General features: G+C 53.6%; 1 protein-coding gene across 4 annotated transcripts in view; it reads right to left on the reverse strand.

Annotated features, from left to right (window-relative positions):
• The window catches only part of Col16a1 (collagen type XVI alpha 1 chain), a 63,738-nt gene extending 48,666 nt beyond the window's left edge, over positions 1-15,072 (reverse strand). For 2 of the 4 annotated variants that reach the window (XM_070008976.1, XM_070008974.1), the window contains exons 1-8: positions 14,999-15,072; positions 5,648-5,754; positions 3,589-3,663; positions 3,367-3,484; positions 2,265-2,388; positions 1,687-1,953; positions 812-892; positions 551-676 (exon numbers count right to left, since the gene is read on the reverse strand). In XM_070008976.1, the coding sequence (XP_069865077.1) occupies positions 551-676; positions 812-892; positions 1,687-1,953; positions 2,265-2,388; positions 3,367-3,484; positions 3,589-3,663; positions 5,648-5,720 (864 nt within the window). In that variant the 5' untranslated portion in view covers positions 5,721-5,754; positions 14,999-15,072. Of the gene's footprint in view, positions 1-550; positions 677-811; positions 893-1,686; positions 1,954-2,264; positions 2,389-3,366; positions 3,485-3,588; positions 3,664-5,647; positions 5,755-7,267; positions 7,447-14,998 lie in introns of those variants that run through there. The other 2 variants (XM_070008977.1, XM_070008975.1) reach the window with 2 other exon arrangements.
• Positions 15,073-16,092: the final 1,020 nt, after the last annotated feature.

Below are 16,092 nucleotides of genomic sequence, written 5' to 3' on the forward strand. Positions count from 1 at the left end.
GGATGCACGGACCCCACCCCAGCCTGGCATCTGACACCTCCCAGGAAACCAAGGGGCTGCCTAGGCCCCTGAGGCTGCCCCCACAGGAGCCCCTTCTTTTCCCCACCATGTGATGCCAGAGAAAGCAGGCAGTGAATGAATAGAGCCCTGTGTTCTGGCAGCCAAAGGCTGGGAGTGATGCCCAGAGGGCAGGGCCACTGCCCAGGCAGAGGGCGGGGCTAAGGGAGGAAATGGGCTCTGCTGTCACCCCCAAGGAACCTGGGAAGGGACAGGGCAGCTGGCCATGGTGCTGGGCTGAAGAGAAGCCTGAAGGGAATAATGTGACCCAGCCCCTGACGCCTGTCCGAGACAGACGGAATACTCCTGGTTCTGCCCTTCTCAGTCTCATAAATGCCTCAGCTAGGCAGGCACAATCTTCAATGCCTACAAGTGGGTGGCCTCTTTGCCCCCTGGCATCCTATAGGGCAGTATGCACATAGACAGGGCACCCAGTGTCCTTTGTGACCCTCAGGGGGAGGGCCATCTCCCTCAAGCCAGTCCCATCACCCACCTTGCTGCTCTGAGGCTCCTCCAGGCAGAAGCAGCGTGTGTAGACCTTCCCCTCGGTCTGCGGATTGATCTCAATGAGCTCGTTACTCTGGGTATCCCGGCGGGCCTTGGAGCTCTCCAGGGGACACTGTTCGGTGGGAGGGAAAGGCTGGAATCAGTCCTAGAGACCCACTCCTCCTCCCAGACCCCCCACCTCCAGCTCACTGAGCCATTAGGCCGTGCCCTCCCTCCCTCCACCACCACCAGCTGTGTGGACACTCACCCCACCGGGTGAGATCTCACAGCAGCCCTCCTCCAGCACCAGCTCCGGGTCGCAGTAGATATGCGCCTGCTGAAGGTCAAACTGAGAGGCACACAGAGTTCATTTCACTTTATCACTTCACTCAAAGCGTCATGACCCTCCCACCGCTCTCCAGTGAGACAGAAAGATGGCTTCACCCTAGGGTTTGACCTCAAGGTGCTTCCAGTCCTGCCTGGAGACCATCAAGAATAGGGCTATCACTACAAGAGGAATAAAAGTGGTACTGTGGCTCACTCCCGTGACCACTGCTACTCAGGAGGCTGAGATCCTGGTTTAAAGTCAGCTGGGGCAGGAAAGTCCATGAGACTCCTAGCTCCAATTACCCACCAAAAAAGTCAGAAGGGAGCTGTGCTTCAAGTGGTAGAGCATCAGTCTTGAGTGATAAAGCTAAGGGACAACATCTAGGTCCTAAGTTCAAGCCCCAGTACTGGAACAAAAAAGAAAAGGGAAGGGAAGGGAAGAGAAAGGAAGTAAAGAAAGAAAGAGAGTATGTGTACAGGAGAGGAGGCCCAGAGGAACAGAAAGATGAGTTTGCAAGGTAAAGCACTCCAAGTACAGGGAACAGCATAGGCAAAGGCCTGGATGTGTGAAGTCGTTAGTGAGCTGGAAGACTGGGGTGAACTGAGTAGAGCAATGCTGCATGAAGAGATGCAAAGGAGTGTGGTGCTGTGGACTCAAGGATCCAGATCATGAAGGGCTTTGAATGCCAGGTTCTGGTCCTTCTTCTGGAAGGCAGTGGGAAGCAAGGGGAAGATTCTGAGCATAGAACATACCTGGTCAGGTACAGGCTCCTAAGGGGGGGAAAGGCAGAGGCCAGAGCCTTACTGAGGACTCACCGAGACGGGCTTGCCCTGCTCAGCATCCAACCCCAGAAACACATGGCCCACAGGCCGCGTGGGTCTCCGTGGCCCCAGAGGCTGGGAGGAAGCTGAGGTGCAGTCCACATGCACGGAGGCCACACGTCCAGCCACGCTCAGCATCAACTTGTGCCAACGCAGGTCGAAGAGCTGGGGCACTGGAAAGATGCAGGACACAAAGTCGCCATCTTGGCCCTGTGCCCGGAGCTCCAAACTCCGCTCTTGGCTGTTGACTTCTAGGGAAATCTGTGTGGAATTGGGGAACAGAGCAGGAGAGGTTCAGAGTCTCCACGTGGCAAAGTCAAGGGTCCTCAAGCTCATTTCACAGGAGGAGAAACTGAGGCCCAGAAAGGGAAGAAAGCTGGCTGGGGTCAGGAAGCCGTATGGCTGGGAAGAATGGAATGGGCACTGGTGGGGAACGGAGGACAACCTAGAGGGTGGGCACTCAGATGAAGCAGGAAGGGCCCAGAAATCACAAGCTTAGATGGAAAGTGGGCTCCTCAACCCCAGTAGCACCTACCAGATGCCCCAGGGAGCTGTGAGAGGGGAGGCCTCACCTGTGGGTACCCAGCTGCATCAGTCACTTGAAACAAGTACCAGGTGTTCTGGTAGGTGTGCTTCTTCAGCAGGAGGGTGAGTACCAGGGCGAACTCCTCTGGGAGGCCCCGAGGAAACACTCGTCTGTGGGTGAAGCAGAGGTTTCCCTGAGGTTCAGGGGAGATGCAGACACTGCCTACCCTGGGTCCCCAGGACCCAAGATGCACACTGCATATACCCCGAAACCCATGCACACATTCACTCTGCACAGGTTTGCTGATGCCTTGTAGGTGCCAGGAGCTAGGATGAAAGCAGATATCCCTGCTACCATGAAGCCTTTGGGTCTAAAGGGATGGGAGACCAGACACAAAGAATCTCTGGAGCCAGGCACTGGAGGCTCACTCTAGTAATCCTAGCTACTCAAGAGAGTGAAATCTGAGAATCGTGGCTCAAAGACAGCCCACATAGAAAAGTCTGTAGGACTCTCATCTCCAGTGAACCACCAAAAAGCCCAAAATGGAGCTGTGGCTCAAGTGGTAGAGTACCAGCCTTGAATGAAAAAGCTAAGGGACAGTACCCAGGTCCTAAATTCAAGCCCTAGTACTGGCAAACACACACACACACAAATCCTTGGAATGACTATTTACACTACATTAAATGTTGGTGAAGAGCCGGGAACTGGTTGCTCACGACTGTAATCGTAGCTACTCATGAGGCTGAGATCTGAGGATTGCGGTTCAAAGCCAGCCCAGGCAAGAAAGTCCAAAAGACTCTTATCTCCAATTTATCTCAGAAGAAGCCGGAAGTGGTGCTTGTAGCTCAAGTGGTAGAGTGCCAGCTTTGAGCAAAAGGAGCTTAGGGACAGTGCCCAGGCCCAGAGTTCAAGGCCCAGGACAGGCATAAATAAATAAATAAACTGACTAATTAATTAATTTTGGTGAGGGCTTCCAAGGGGTAAATTATGGACCTGGGGCAGAAAAGAAGACGCTGAATGAAAGATGGGCACACAGACAGTCAGGGGGAGAAGTGGGAGGACTCCCAGAGAGACAGATACTCCCCACCCCAATCTGGAGCTGACAAGGTGTGGGTGAGGTCAGCGCCCATTGCTGGCAATCCCCGTACCGCGTGGGCTGGGTCACAGAGGCTGTCCCTAGCCGCAGGATGAGGGGACCCTTGGGGTTGCGGATCTTCTTGATGGCAGATGTCTTCATGAGGTTGAGTCGGCGGATGAGGTTGAAGCCTTTTGGGGGAGACACTAGATGAAGGGCTGAGCTGGGCAGGAAAGGAGGGACAAGGGCCACTCCAGGGAAAGGGCAGGGGGACAGCGTGAGGAGAGGTCCTCACCTGTCACGTTGGCTGACAGGTCACTGCTGTGCTCCAGCTTGAGGCCTTCGGGCTGGGATGGTGGGCACTGTTCACCTGGAACAGAGTCAGTGAAGAAGTATTAGGGGCTCAGTTGACGCAGCTGCCCAGCTGGGTCCTGGGGAACCCGGGGAGGAACAAGTTCATAGTCCATACTGTGGACCTTTAGGCCAGGCTGGCTATGAGTGCTCTCACCTTCTGACCCTGGCTGCACAGGGAGCCAGAAGGACCCCCAGCAAGGGAGGGATGAGAGAAACCCCAGAAGCCCCAGGGCACATATAATAAGCCATGGATATGTACATGCTCCCTAATCGACATACACCCAGGTGGGGGACAAGGGAGCCCTGCAGCAGGGAGGAAGTGTCAAGTTCATGTACACTCCTACATCCTGGGTAATTGCACGTACACGTCTGCACATGTGTGAGCTGTGCATAGCCATGCCACCAGAGATGCCATGTGCGGCTGGCACATGTGTTCTCAGCAATGGGTGGGGCTTCACTTCCCACATTCAAGGCAGACAAGCACGCCAGACACAAGTCTCAGCTAACAGAGTAACTTTTCCCCTGGATACCATCTAGAGAAACAGGAAGAAGAGACTGAGAGGCTACAGGGACCACAAGGACAACCAGGGCCTTGGGTTCCAAACAGGGCATATTGAAGGGGTAAAGAATCCTGGAGAGCATTTAATGTAGGTCTCTAAAGCCCCAAAGGGACAAGTTGGCAGCCAGGGGCCTCCTCCTTCTCCCTGGAGCTGACTTAGTGTTGGTGGAGGTATTACACTGGAGAGAAAGAGGGTAGACTCAAAAAAAGGTCTTCTCAGCTGGGCACTGGTAGCTCACACCTGTAATCCTAGGTATTCAGGAGGCTGAGATCTGAGGATCACAGTTGGAAGCCAGCCTGAGCAGGAAACTCCCTGAGACTCTAATCTCCAGTTACCCACCAGAAAACCAGAAGTGGCACTGTAGCTCAAGTGATAGAGCACAAGCCTTGAGCAAAAGAGCTCAGGGACAGCGCCTAGGCCCTGAGTCCAAGCCCCATGACTACCACCAACAACAACTAAAAAGGCCTTCCCAGCAAGGCAGATGGGGAAGGTGAGACAAGACAATGAAGTAGGCTCCTAAGAGCTGGCCTGGCTGGAAGAAGATCCCTGAGCACGGTGGTGACCCCCCTGGAGTCTCCCTCCTCCAGGTCTGGCCGGAAAGACCATCACTGTCTTCAGCATCACAGCAGCAATGGGTGACTCACCCCTTGGCACTGGGCCTAGATTCCTCACAGATGTTGAAATCCTCTGCCCCAACCCCCCCGCCCCCCAGGGACCTGATGAAGGAGAGGAGTGCAAAGCTCCCCCATACACGCACGTAAAACCATACACGTGTGTGTGTGTGTGTGTATGTGTGTGTGTATACAGATGGAAATGGCTGGCTGTCACACATCCCAGCTCTACCCCTTGCCACAGACCCTCTCGCCCTGTTCACCACCTCTGTTTTTCTGCCTCCATTGCCTGGCTGAATTTGGGTGCTGGGCGTTCTGCTCCTGCCTGGCTAGGCGGCAGAGCTACTAAGCCTAGAGGGCACCCAGCAAGGCTGGGCAGGTTGCCCAGTCGACTTCCCCTGGCTATAGGCCCTGGAAAGCTTTGCTCTCTCTATCCAGAGTCTGGGCCTTGGGGCGGGCCCTTCATTCCTGGCTGGTATGGAGGAGGAACATTGGCCTAGACTAGAGACGGAGTCCACCAGGAGAAGGCGCCAAAGGGCTCAGGCTGCCTTCTGCAGGGGGGGCACGGTGCCTCTTCCTCCTCACCCACCAGCCCCAGCAAAGTTTGAAAGGTGGGTTTTGTACTGAGCAGTGCTCAGAAACACAACCACACACACACAACTTTTCAGCTTGCTTGCTTGTGTGCAAACACACCATCTGAGTCCAGCTCCTAGACTCTCCCACTAATGCCTACATGATCAGCACATACATGATTACATACATGCAAACGCCCAGTACTTCAGGGGGCCAGTTGCAGGCTTGTGGTACCCTGATCCCCATGTCATCTTACCTGCATTTATCCTATGGATGAAAGTGGCCCAGAGACTGAGCAGCCACAGGCCAGGAGCCCAGGATACCCACATACTGGCTCAGAGGGGTCAGCCGCAGCCACAGCACCTGAAAACCAGAGACCGGGAAAGTGGGCTGCTGAATCCATGCATGCATAGGTGCCAACAGCACCAGCCTGGGGGCCTGGGCACTGGGACTGGGGTAGGAAGAGCTCGTAATCCCTTTCAGGGGCCCAATACAAGTCTGGGGCTTGGATCTGGCCAGTGGTGAGAATCAAAATATTTAACTACCAGTATGGCACAGACATTCACCAGCCAGAGTAGAATGCTGGCTGGAGTACTATTACAGGCCTCTAGCTGTGCCAGTGGGTTGAGGAGAGATCTAGAAGGTTCTAGAAGACTACAGAAGTTGGGACAGTGAGGGGTCTAAAGGCAGAGGCTATTGATCAAAACACTTGGAAGAATCCCAACACTTGGAACAACCGTGCTGGCATATAGCAGGCTGGTACCTGGCAAGGTACGCTGGCTTGGGGCAGGCAGCCCTGCCAGGCACCCGCAAGGTCAGGGGAGAAAGCCGGGGCTGAGTCTCCTGGCAGGTATCATGGGGCTGTGTGAGGGCCAAGGCAGCCTCCCCTGTGGGGGAGTGGGCAGGAGAGCAGGTCACTGGGGCTCACGACCTCATTGCCAAACTCTTCCGCTGATGGATGCTCGTCTTTTAGTTTTATTAAACCCTGATGGATGGGCCCAGATAAATCAATGCAAGCTCAGCAAGCAGCCAGCAGAGCCATATATCATCTGGTCTCTCCCCAGGACAGGCAGCTCATGAGCACACAGTCAGGCATGTGTGTGTGTGCGAGAGAGAGTTCCACACACATGCACACATACCAGCACAGGTGTACAAACTCACCTGTACACCGACATGTTCACAGACACACCAGTTCACACATAGACACATACACCCAGCCAGCCTATGACCACCTCCAGGAGGCCTTCCTGTTGTGAAGTTCTTATGCAAGTCTGACCTCATTCATTCCAATGGAATCCTACTTTCCCTTCCGTAGTTCTGACATGAGAATAGAAAAGACCCCTTCACCCCAATATATTGGGGAGTTAAGACTCCAACTTCCCTCCCCCTGGGATGGAACTGTGCCCCCACCCTATCCATCCTCCAGCCTAGGGTGCACACATTGCACCGCTCAGACCCTACCCAGGCTGCCATCCTGCCAGCCAATGGAAGGGCTGCCGGCCCACAGGCCCTACGTGGGTGCATGTGGAGGCGTGCACGTGCATGTGCTCATGTTCCCTTCCGGTTCCCCACTTCTGGTCTCCACTCCACCCCTCCCACCCCCACTCCCCAGTCGGAGTGAGGGGTTACATGGAGAGAGTAAAGATGCTTCCAGATAGTTCTCCCACCTAACACAAGCACAGTTAGAGGGCCAGGAGAGGAATAGAACCAGGATGGAATTTAGGGCCCGTCCTGATTCAGGGGAAAGAAAAGAAGCAGAAAAACTAAGACTGAGGCTCAGAGAAGGGATGCCACAGGCCCCAGGTCACACAGCAAGCTGGGTAGAAAGGGCCCTTTCAGCCCAACCAAGGAGGCAGCCCAGTCCGTGCCCACTTACCGGCGGCTGGGAAGCTGCTGACCTCCCTGAGCAATCCAGGCTGCCCCAGACCGGACAGACAGAGGAAGCAGGGCCTGGGTACCACTGGCCCCCTGGGGGTCCTCGGTCTCCCGCTGCCAGCCGCGATTCCCCCTGCTTCCTGGCGCCCGGAGCTCCGCGGGCCGAGTGCGCCCCGCGCGCACGACTGCCGGCCGCTCCGAGTGCGGGGGGAGAGGGGCGGTTCCAGGGGGCTGGGGGGCTGCCAGGGCGGTAATGGAACACAGCTGGGCCGGCCCGCCAGGCCGCGGGGAGGAGGAGGAGGAGGAGGAGGCCGGAGGGGCGGCGGCGGCGGCCGGGGCGCGGGCCGCGGGACGCGCGGATCCCGCCGTGCTCCCGGCCTGGCGGGGCGCCGGGGGCCGGCCCCGCCTACCTCCCCGCCAGGTGAGCCCGGAGAGGGCGGCGGGCGGCGGGCGGGGCCCGGCGTGCCCCGAGCTGCCCTGCCACGGCGCCTGCAGAGGGCAGGCGGGGGGCCTGGAGTTCGGAGGGCCTCCTCTGGGACCACCCCGGTTCTCCTTCTTTGGTCAGGCCCCCAGAAAGTCTGATGGGATGGAGAGGGGGTGGAGACCCTAAGACCCATGGAACCCGTGACGTGGCTGGAGCCCAAGCCTCAGTGGTCAGCTTTTTCCAGTTTCTGGGCCTAGAATTCCCAGGCAGCCGTCTGTCTCTGTCTGCACTGGGGGGGAGGGGGGAGAAAGGGGGCAATTGGAGCCCCCCCCTTACACACACACACACACACACACACACACACACACACACACACACACACATCTGTTCTGGTGGAACCCAGCATTTCTCCCATTCCTCCTTACTCCAGGAGTGAGCAGGGCTGCTGCAACCCTGCCTCCTGCTCTAACTGTGGCGATCTGCAGGATGGAATGATTGTCCTATCTGCCCTGCGTGGCTTTGCCTAAGGAAAGGAGTTCGAGTCTGTAAAAGTGCTTATACATGCTCCGGCGCACGGAGGAGACGTGTGTGCTGCTATTTTCATTAATATTGGGAATCCTTGGCCCGGGCCAGGGTGGGATGGGATGGAAGTTGAGTTCATCTCCAGTTCCTGGGAGGGATTTTGCTTTACATTCAGGGCCCAGAGAAAAGAAAGAAATTGAGGTTGGTACACACCTGTAACTACAACACTTGGGAGGCTGAGGCAGGAGGATGGCAAATTTGAGGCCAGTCTGGACTCTGGACTCCGCAGTGAATGCTCCTCACCAAAAAAAAGAAAGGCAGGAAAAGATGGTTCTTGGGAGGACTCGGGGGCAGGTAGTGTTTCCAGTTCTATCAAGGCACAGGGAAGGTTGTCCAGGCGGGCCTTCCTCCATCCTCAACCCCCAAAGGTCTCTTCCTGGAGTCAACCACCAATTCTTGGCCCAAAAGCTGGGGAACCATGAAGAAGTGGATTTCAGTGGCCCATGCGTGTTAAATTAGGTCTGAGGAAAAGCAGCAACAGGAGTGCCTTGGTTTGGGGGAAGGGGTGGCTGTGGCCCCATCTAACTGAGGCAGAAGGACAGCCCTGAGGTTTCCCTCCTCCAACTCCAGAGGTGCTGAGTCAGTGGAAATCCCCACCACACTGTGCAGGCCCCCCCACCTCCCCTGCGGTCCCTGCGCTGAGCTGGGCCCAGATGTGGTGGTGGCAGCGGTGGGGCCTGCAAAGTGCTGAGCTCAGCAGGCAGCAAGGCAAGGGGTGGGGTTTGGAGGCTTTGGTGGGAGGGATGGCCAGGCGCAGGACAGCTGGCCCATGCGTGTGCTCCCAGTACTGGGCACACACAGAGGTCAGGCTCTAAGAATTCCACATATTCTAACTCTTTTCATCTTTGTTTTTTCTTTTGGTCTGATACTGGGGCTTGAACTCAGGGCCTTGTGCTCTTTTTGGTTTTTTCACTCAAGGCTGGCCCTCTACCACCACAGCCGCAACCCTACTTCTGACTTCATGGTGGTGAATTGGAGATGAGTCTCACAGACTTTCCTGGCCCAGGCTGGCTTGGAACCACAATCCTCAGATCTCAGCCCACTCAGTAGCTAGGATTACAGGCATGAGCCACCAGAGCAGGGCTTCCTTTCATCTTTTTTTTTTTTTTTTCCTATCCTGGAGCTTGAACTCAGGACCTAGGCATTGTCCCTGAGCTTCTTTTGCTCAAGGCCAGCATTCTGCCACTTGAGCTACAGCTCTACTTCTGCTTTTTGGTGATTACTTGGAGACAAGAGTCTCACAGACCTTCCTGCCTGAGCTGGCTCTGAACCTCGATCCTCAGATCTCAGCCTCCTGAGTAGCTGAGCTTACTGGTGGGAGCCTCCAGTCTATGAAGCAACGTTCTCCACTTACCCCCATCTTGCCGATGAAAAGCCTTGACATAGTACCAACTGCTTTCTCAGCATCCCAGCCCACAGGCACTGGAGCAGAGAGCCATGTCCAGTGAGGCTGGACATCCTGACTATACCCACTCTTCCTCCACTGCAGCCCCAGTAAGAGGTGTGGCTGGGCCATTGCTTCCAGAGCCAGGGACATGGAAACCTGAGAAGGGGGAGTCCAGAGGCCCTCCTAGAGCACCCCAAGAGTGCTCAGAGATCCCAGGACACGCCCTCAGCCTGGCTCCATCATCATAGATGGTCTAGAAATGTACCATGTTCCTTCCTCCTGTGACACATATGTGCACCTAACCCAGTGTGTTTTCACATAGCACTTGGGGGTGCACACTCCATGTGCATGTGTTAACACACATGCTGTGTACACACACAATACCAAACAGATACAGAAAGACACATGTAGGAGACCAGGGAACCACTTGAGACTTTTTTTTTCTGGGTGTACTCAGGTGTGTAATTCTCAGAATACGCAGCAACAGATGTGATGGGGTATGCCTTTAATCTCAGCTGCTGCCCGTTATATATTACAGACTGTGATAGACAATTTGCTCCAGGAAAGCTAGAATGAACTTGTGACTTTAAACGAGCATCATTATTCCACAATACTGTGAATTACCGGAAATTAAGTAATCACTTAATCACAATCAAAAAAAAAAAAAAAAAAAGAACCTTGGGGAAGGGAGGGAGGGAGGGGATGGTAGGGGGAAAACAATGGAGGGGGTAACAATGTTCAAGAGGAAGTGTACTCATTACCTCACTCATGTAACTGTAACCCTCTGTATAGTATCTTTACAATAAAAAAATTTTAAAAATAAAAATAAAAAATAAAAGTGTAAAAACAAACAAACAAACAAAATCTCAGCTGCTGCTGGGGAGGAGAACTGCAAGCTTGAGACCAATCTGGGCAGCCTAACAAGACCCTGCCTCAGATCAGAAAAGGACTGGGGGTGTTAGCTTGGGGATAGAGTACTAGCCCATGAGACCCGATGTTCACTCTTCAGTACCAGGGGGGAAAAAAAGAAAAGAAGAAAAAGGAAGGAAGGGGCTGGGAAGGTGGCTCAGTGGTAGAGCGCTTGCCTTGCATGCTCAAGGCCCTGGGTTCGATTCCTCAGCACCACATAAGAAAAAAGCCAGAAGTGGCGCTGTGGCTCAAGTGGTAGAGTGCTAGCCTTGAGCTGAAGAGCTGAGGGACAATGCCCAGGCCCAGAGTTCAGGCCCCATGACCGGACCCAAAAAAAAAAAAGAAAAAGGAAGGAAGGAAGGAAAGAAAGAAGGAAGGAAAAAAGGAAGGAAGGAAATAAGGAAGGAAAAAAGGAAGGAAAGGGGCTGGGAAGGTGGCTCAGTGGTAGAGCGCTTGCCTTGCATGCATGAGGCCCTGGGTTCGATTCCTCAGCACCACATAAGCAGAAAAAGCCAGAAGTGGCATTGTGGCTCAAATGGTAGAGCGCTAGCCTTGAGCTGCAGAGCTGAGGGACAGTGCCCAGGCCCAGAGTTCAGGCCCACGACTGGACCCAAAGAAATGATAGGAGGGCTAGGAAGGTGGCTCAGTGGTAGAGTGCTTGCCTTGCATGCATGAGGCCCTGGGTTAGATTCCTCAGCACCACACAAGCAAAAAGAAAAAAACCGGAAGTGGCACTGTGGCTCACGTGGTAGAGCGCTAGCCTTGAGCTGAAGAGCTGAGAAACAGAGCCCAGGCCCAGAGTTCAGGCCCCACGACCAGACCTCCCCCCCCCCCAAAAAAAAGGAAGGAAGAAAGAAGGAAGGAGGGCACAAATAAGGCACCACATGGACTTTAATGTGCATACACAGTCACACGCAGGAGCACACAGACATGCATGCACACATAGACCTAGAAACACAGACATGTACCCACAAGCATAGTTATTTAAATAGGCAAGCAGAGCTGCCTGCAGATCTCTTGCACATGTGTGCACATAGGCACGGGCAGCCACATGGATTCACTCAGACATGCAAATATACATACATGCAGCTAGGCTGACACAGTTTACATGCACTCAGGCCCCAGAAAGCCCCGTACACCAGCAAGCGGGGTATCCCGTGGGGCCGGGCTCCGTGCCCTCACCCCAGATGGCATCGCCACGAGGTAATCAGTGCTGCTAATCTCCACCAGCTGCCCTGGAGCCTGCCTGCCGCTGCCGGGTGGGGCTACCGAGGCCTCCTGGGCCTGGGGTAATAGGCCCAGATGTTGGCGATGCTCACGGGCCCTCCCATTGCCCCAGCTGGCCGCTGGGAACCCCCATCTGCCAGGGACAGCCCTTGGGACCAGGCAAGGGTAAAGCGCCAAGGGAGAGCCTGGTTCCAGGACAGATCTAGGGGCTCCCACACATCCAAGCAGAGGTGTTTTAAGGTGGCATGAGGGTCCTGGGCTGCACATGCACACATGAAGGGGCTAGCATAGGTGCGTGTGCACACACATGCACATACACACACACACACACACACACACACACACACACACACACACACCACACATATGCACAGACATCCCACATGATAGATGACTTGTCACAGGTCTGCTCCTCCCGGGCTTCCTCCTCCTGGTAAACACCACCAGAATTCATCCAGATGCTCAGACTGCAAACCTAAGCTTGGTGTCGTCTTCTTCACAGCCTCCCCCATTCAATCCCATCCTCCCTATTCCCCAAACCACAGGCAACATTCATCTATTTCTCCTTACTTCCAGTACCACCCCTCTTGTGGAAGCCACCATTGTCTTTCTTTTTACAGGACTGCTACAAGAGCTTCTGACTGCCCTGCCTGCTGCCTTTTCCCAAATTCTATCAGTCGTGTTCTAGTCCTCACGAAAACCCCCAAATCTCCACCCTGTAATCACCACTCCATGGGCTTCTGCTTGGGACTTTTGCTGCTGTTCTTCCCTCTGCCTGGGAGAATGTGTGTTTCCTCGTCTTGCCTAGGCTGGTTCAGCTCCCTAATCAGCCCCTCCCAGTGCCCTCCCTGACCTCCAGCCCTGGAGGAAGAGGCCTGCTCTTTCCCTGGTGTAAACATCTGCACAGTTCTAGCATATGTTTGTGACTTGGCTTTCAGTGTGATCCTGACCACCATTCCTACTGCCCTACAGCTGAGATTGGTAACCTGCAAGCCCCCACCTGCATCCTGCCCACCCCACACTTAGTCATAACTACACTGCAGGAGACTCAACATGGACGCGTGCACAAAGGTATGTACACACACATACGGGCATACACACAAACACGTGCATGTACACCCTAAGGCTTCTGCCTCAGGGTGGAGAGACTGAGGTTGGAGAGCAAAGACTCTCTCTGCCTCCCTCAGTGTCTCATCTCTGTCTCGTCTGCCCTCTCTCTTCCACATGTGCGTGATCTCTCTGTGGTTCTTTAGCTCTCTCTCTTCTGCCTCCATGATTCTGCCCTCACTCGCTGGCATGCTCTCATCATTCTCTGTTGCTAACTCATTTCTCTCTGCTTTGGGACCTGTGTCTCCAACTCTGCCTCTCTGTCTCCTTGTGCCTCTGGTCTCTGTTTCTCTGTTTTGTATTTGTAAGGGAGGTATGAGTGTTTGAAATCAGGGCCTCTCATTCGCTGGGCTTGCTTGCTTGGCTGATGCTGAATTACTTGAACCACCCCTCCAGCCTTGATCCTTTTGCTGGTTTGGGGTTTTTTGTTGTTGTTGTTGTTGTTGTTTGGTCCTGGGACTTGAACTCAGGGCCTGGGCACACTATCCCTGAGCCTCTTTGTGATTAAGGCTAGCACTCTTACCACTTGAGCCATAGGCACTACTTTCACATTTTTCTGAGTAGTTTATTGGAGCCGAGTCTCATGGATTTTTCTGCCCAGGCAGCTTTAAACCATGATCCTCAGATCTCAGCCTCCTGCGTAGCTAGGATTACAGGTGTGAGCCACTGGCATCCAGCTGCTGGTTGTTTTTGAGATGGAGTCTAGCAAACTTTCCTGCCTGGGCTGACTTTGACAGTGATCCTCCAGATCTCAGCTTCCTGAGTAGGCAGGATTACAGGAGTGTGCCACCACAAAGCAATTTAGGATTGGAGGCACCGTTCATGGCCTCTAACTCTGGAGGATGCAAGGTTTAGCTTCCATATCCCAGGCTGGGAGCAGAGATCTCAACTCTCCTCTGCCTGACTCCAGGGCCCACAGTCTCAACCAATCAGGTCACCTGCAGTTCCCCAGGTGCTGTGGAGCAATACAACAGGCCCTCCTAGGAGGGCTCAGTCCAACCCACAAGTTTCTGATTCTGTACAGCTCACTTTTTTTCTACAGGTGCTCAGTATGTGTGATTCATTCTAGAACCCAGCAGTGGGCACAATATTACATTGCCTGAATCTGGGTTCAAAACTTGTTCTTGCTTAGTCTATACCTAATTCTTGTGAGTTAACTTTTTTTCTGAACGCAGAGGTAAGTAACATATCTGTCACTCAGAGTGTTTTGCTATTTGTTTGTTTTTATTTTTTGGTACTGGTACCTGGGCTGGGCCTGGACACTGTCCCTTAGCTTTTTGCTCAAGGTTGACGCTCTACCACTTGAGCCTCAGCTCCAATTCTGGCTTTTGGTGGTTAATTGGAGATAAGAGTCTCATAGCTTTCCCAGGCTTCAAACCTTGATCTTCAGCTTGCAGTCTCCTCAGTAGCTAGGATTATAGGCGTGAGCCATCTGCTCCCAGATCACTCAGAGTTTGAAAGGATTGAAAGAGATGGTGATAAAAGAGGAAAGGCCCTGTCCTGGTTGCTGACACCTAGTGAATGTTCCTGATCTCCAGCCTCAGCATCCCCAGCCCAGGTAATGGCTCCCCCCTCCCCATGATGCTCCCCAAGCACAAAGACTAAAACTTCCTCCTCTGATTCCCTAGACACACAGAGCTGGTACCATGGAGACAGCTCACAAAAAGCACCCAAGGGGCAGTGGGAGGGAGACAGTTCTGCCCAGTCATCCATGGGGTCCTCTTCCCCTCAGCCCAGGGCTGACAGTGATATGTGGGCAGCTTGGAGGACCCTCTGGCTGGACTGTCCTACACCCAAGGATGTCAGGCATTCAGGACAAGAGTTCACCTGTCAAGACCTTAGTAACACAGTTTCATGTACCTTTACCCAAACATCCTTCTAGCCACTAATTAACTCCAGTCAGTCCTGCTTGGGCTGTGTGACCTTGGGCCTACCTTTGAGCATCTCTGGGCCTTATTTCCCTATTTAAAAAAACCCAAACATGGCCTCAGCATAGTGTCTTAGGATGAGGGCTCCAACCTTAAGATAACAGGGCTCAAATCCCACCTCTGTCATTTTCCTTGCTGTGGATTTGGATTTTTAACAAATTACCCTACCTCCTGGAGTGAGCTGCTGCTGTTCCTCCTCTCCTCCTTCTCTTCATCCTCCTCCTCCTCCCCTCCTTCTTTCTCCTCCTCCTCCTCTTCTCCTCCGTCTTCTTCCTCTTCCTCCTCCTCTTCCTCCTCTTCCTCCTCCTCCTCCTCCTCTTCTTCTTCTTCTTCCGCTCCATCTTCTTCTTCTTTTCTTTATTACTTCTTTTTTTCTTTCTTTATTGGAAATCCTAGCTCACAAAGATGCTGTGGTGGGGAGTAAGGGGACTTGAGGGTTACTGGGAAGGTGCATGCGAAGTGCTGAGCATGAGTGCTTCCTGGAACTCCATAAATGACGCTGTTCCAGAATTCAGCAAGTGTGTGCAACCTCACCACAGCACACATGCTCTGTTCCCTGCACCCCTCCTGCCATATCCCCCTCCTCCTGTACTTCCTCATTTAGCTTTGAGACTTGTCTCTGCTTTCCTTCCCACTCGAGAGTGGGGAAGGCAATTGGGACTGTTCTCCGAGTGGGTAGATCTGAGCAGATGCTTGGAGGAGGGAGGAGTGTAATCAGTTATTGGCTATTGATTCACTTGAGCAGTTGGTACCATGCTAGACAGCAAAGCCCAGAAGGACCTGCTTTTCCTGCCCTTTCTCCCAGAGCCCAATGCTTGCATGTGAACAAAGGACAAATCCCATCCCTGAGACACAAACCCAGCAGTCTCTGGTGAGGGAGGCGTGGGGAGGAAGGGAGTAGCCTGGACTTCCAGATCCTTTCATTGCATGCAAGAGTCTCAGACAGTTAGACTTGTAAATTTTTTTGGACTCCTGGAATCTCTGGGTGGAGAGACATTTTGGCTGCTGTTGGGCCCCGCCTCATCAGTTGCAGTAGTACCCAATGATGTTGGGCTGGGGACACCTTTCAAACTAGCCAGCAAGACAGAAATAGGGCAGGGAGGAGAACATTCAGGGTGTAAATATACTTTTTTTCACCAAGACAGAAAATAAAATCAAAGATCTGAGAGGCTCTGATCCTGGCTCTGCTATTTCCTGGCTTTGTTCTCTTAGGCCAATTCCTTTACTTCTCTGAGCTGTAGTTTCCACTATGGCCATCAAGT

This window comes from Dipodomys merriami, unplaced genomic scaffold (genome assembly GCF_024711535.1).
Source record: "Dipodomys merriami isolate MVZ:Mamm:240054 unplaced genomic scaffold, mDipMer1.0.p SCAF_71, whole genome shotgun sequence".
Taxonomy (NCBI): domain Eukaryota; kingdom Metazoa; phylum Chordata; class Mammalia; order Rodentia; family Heteromyidae; genus Dipodomys; species Dipodomys merriami.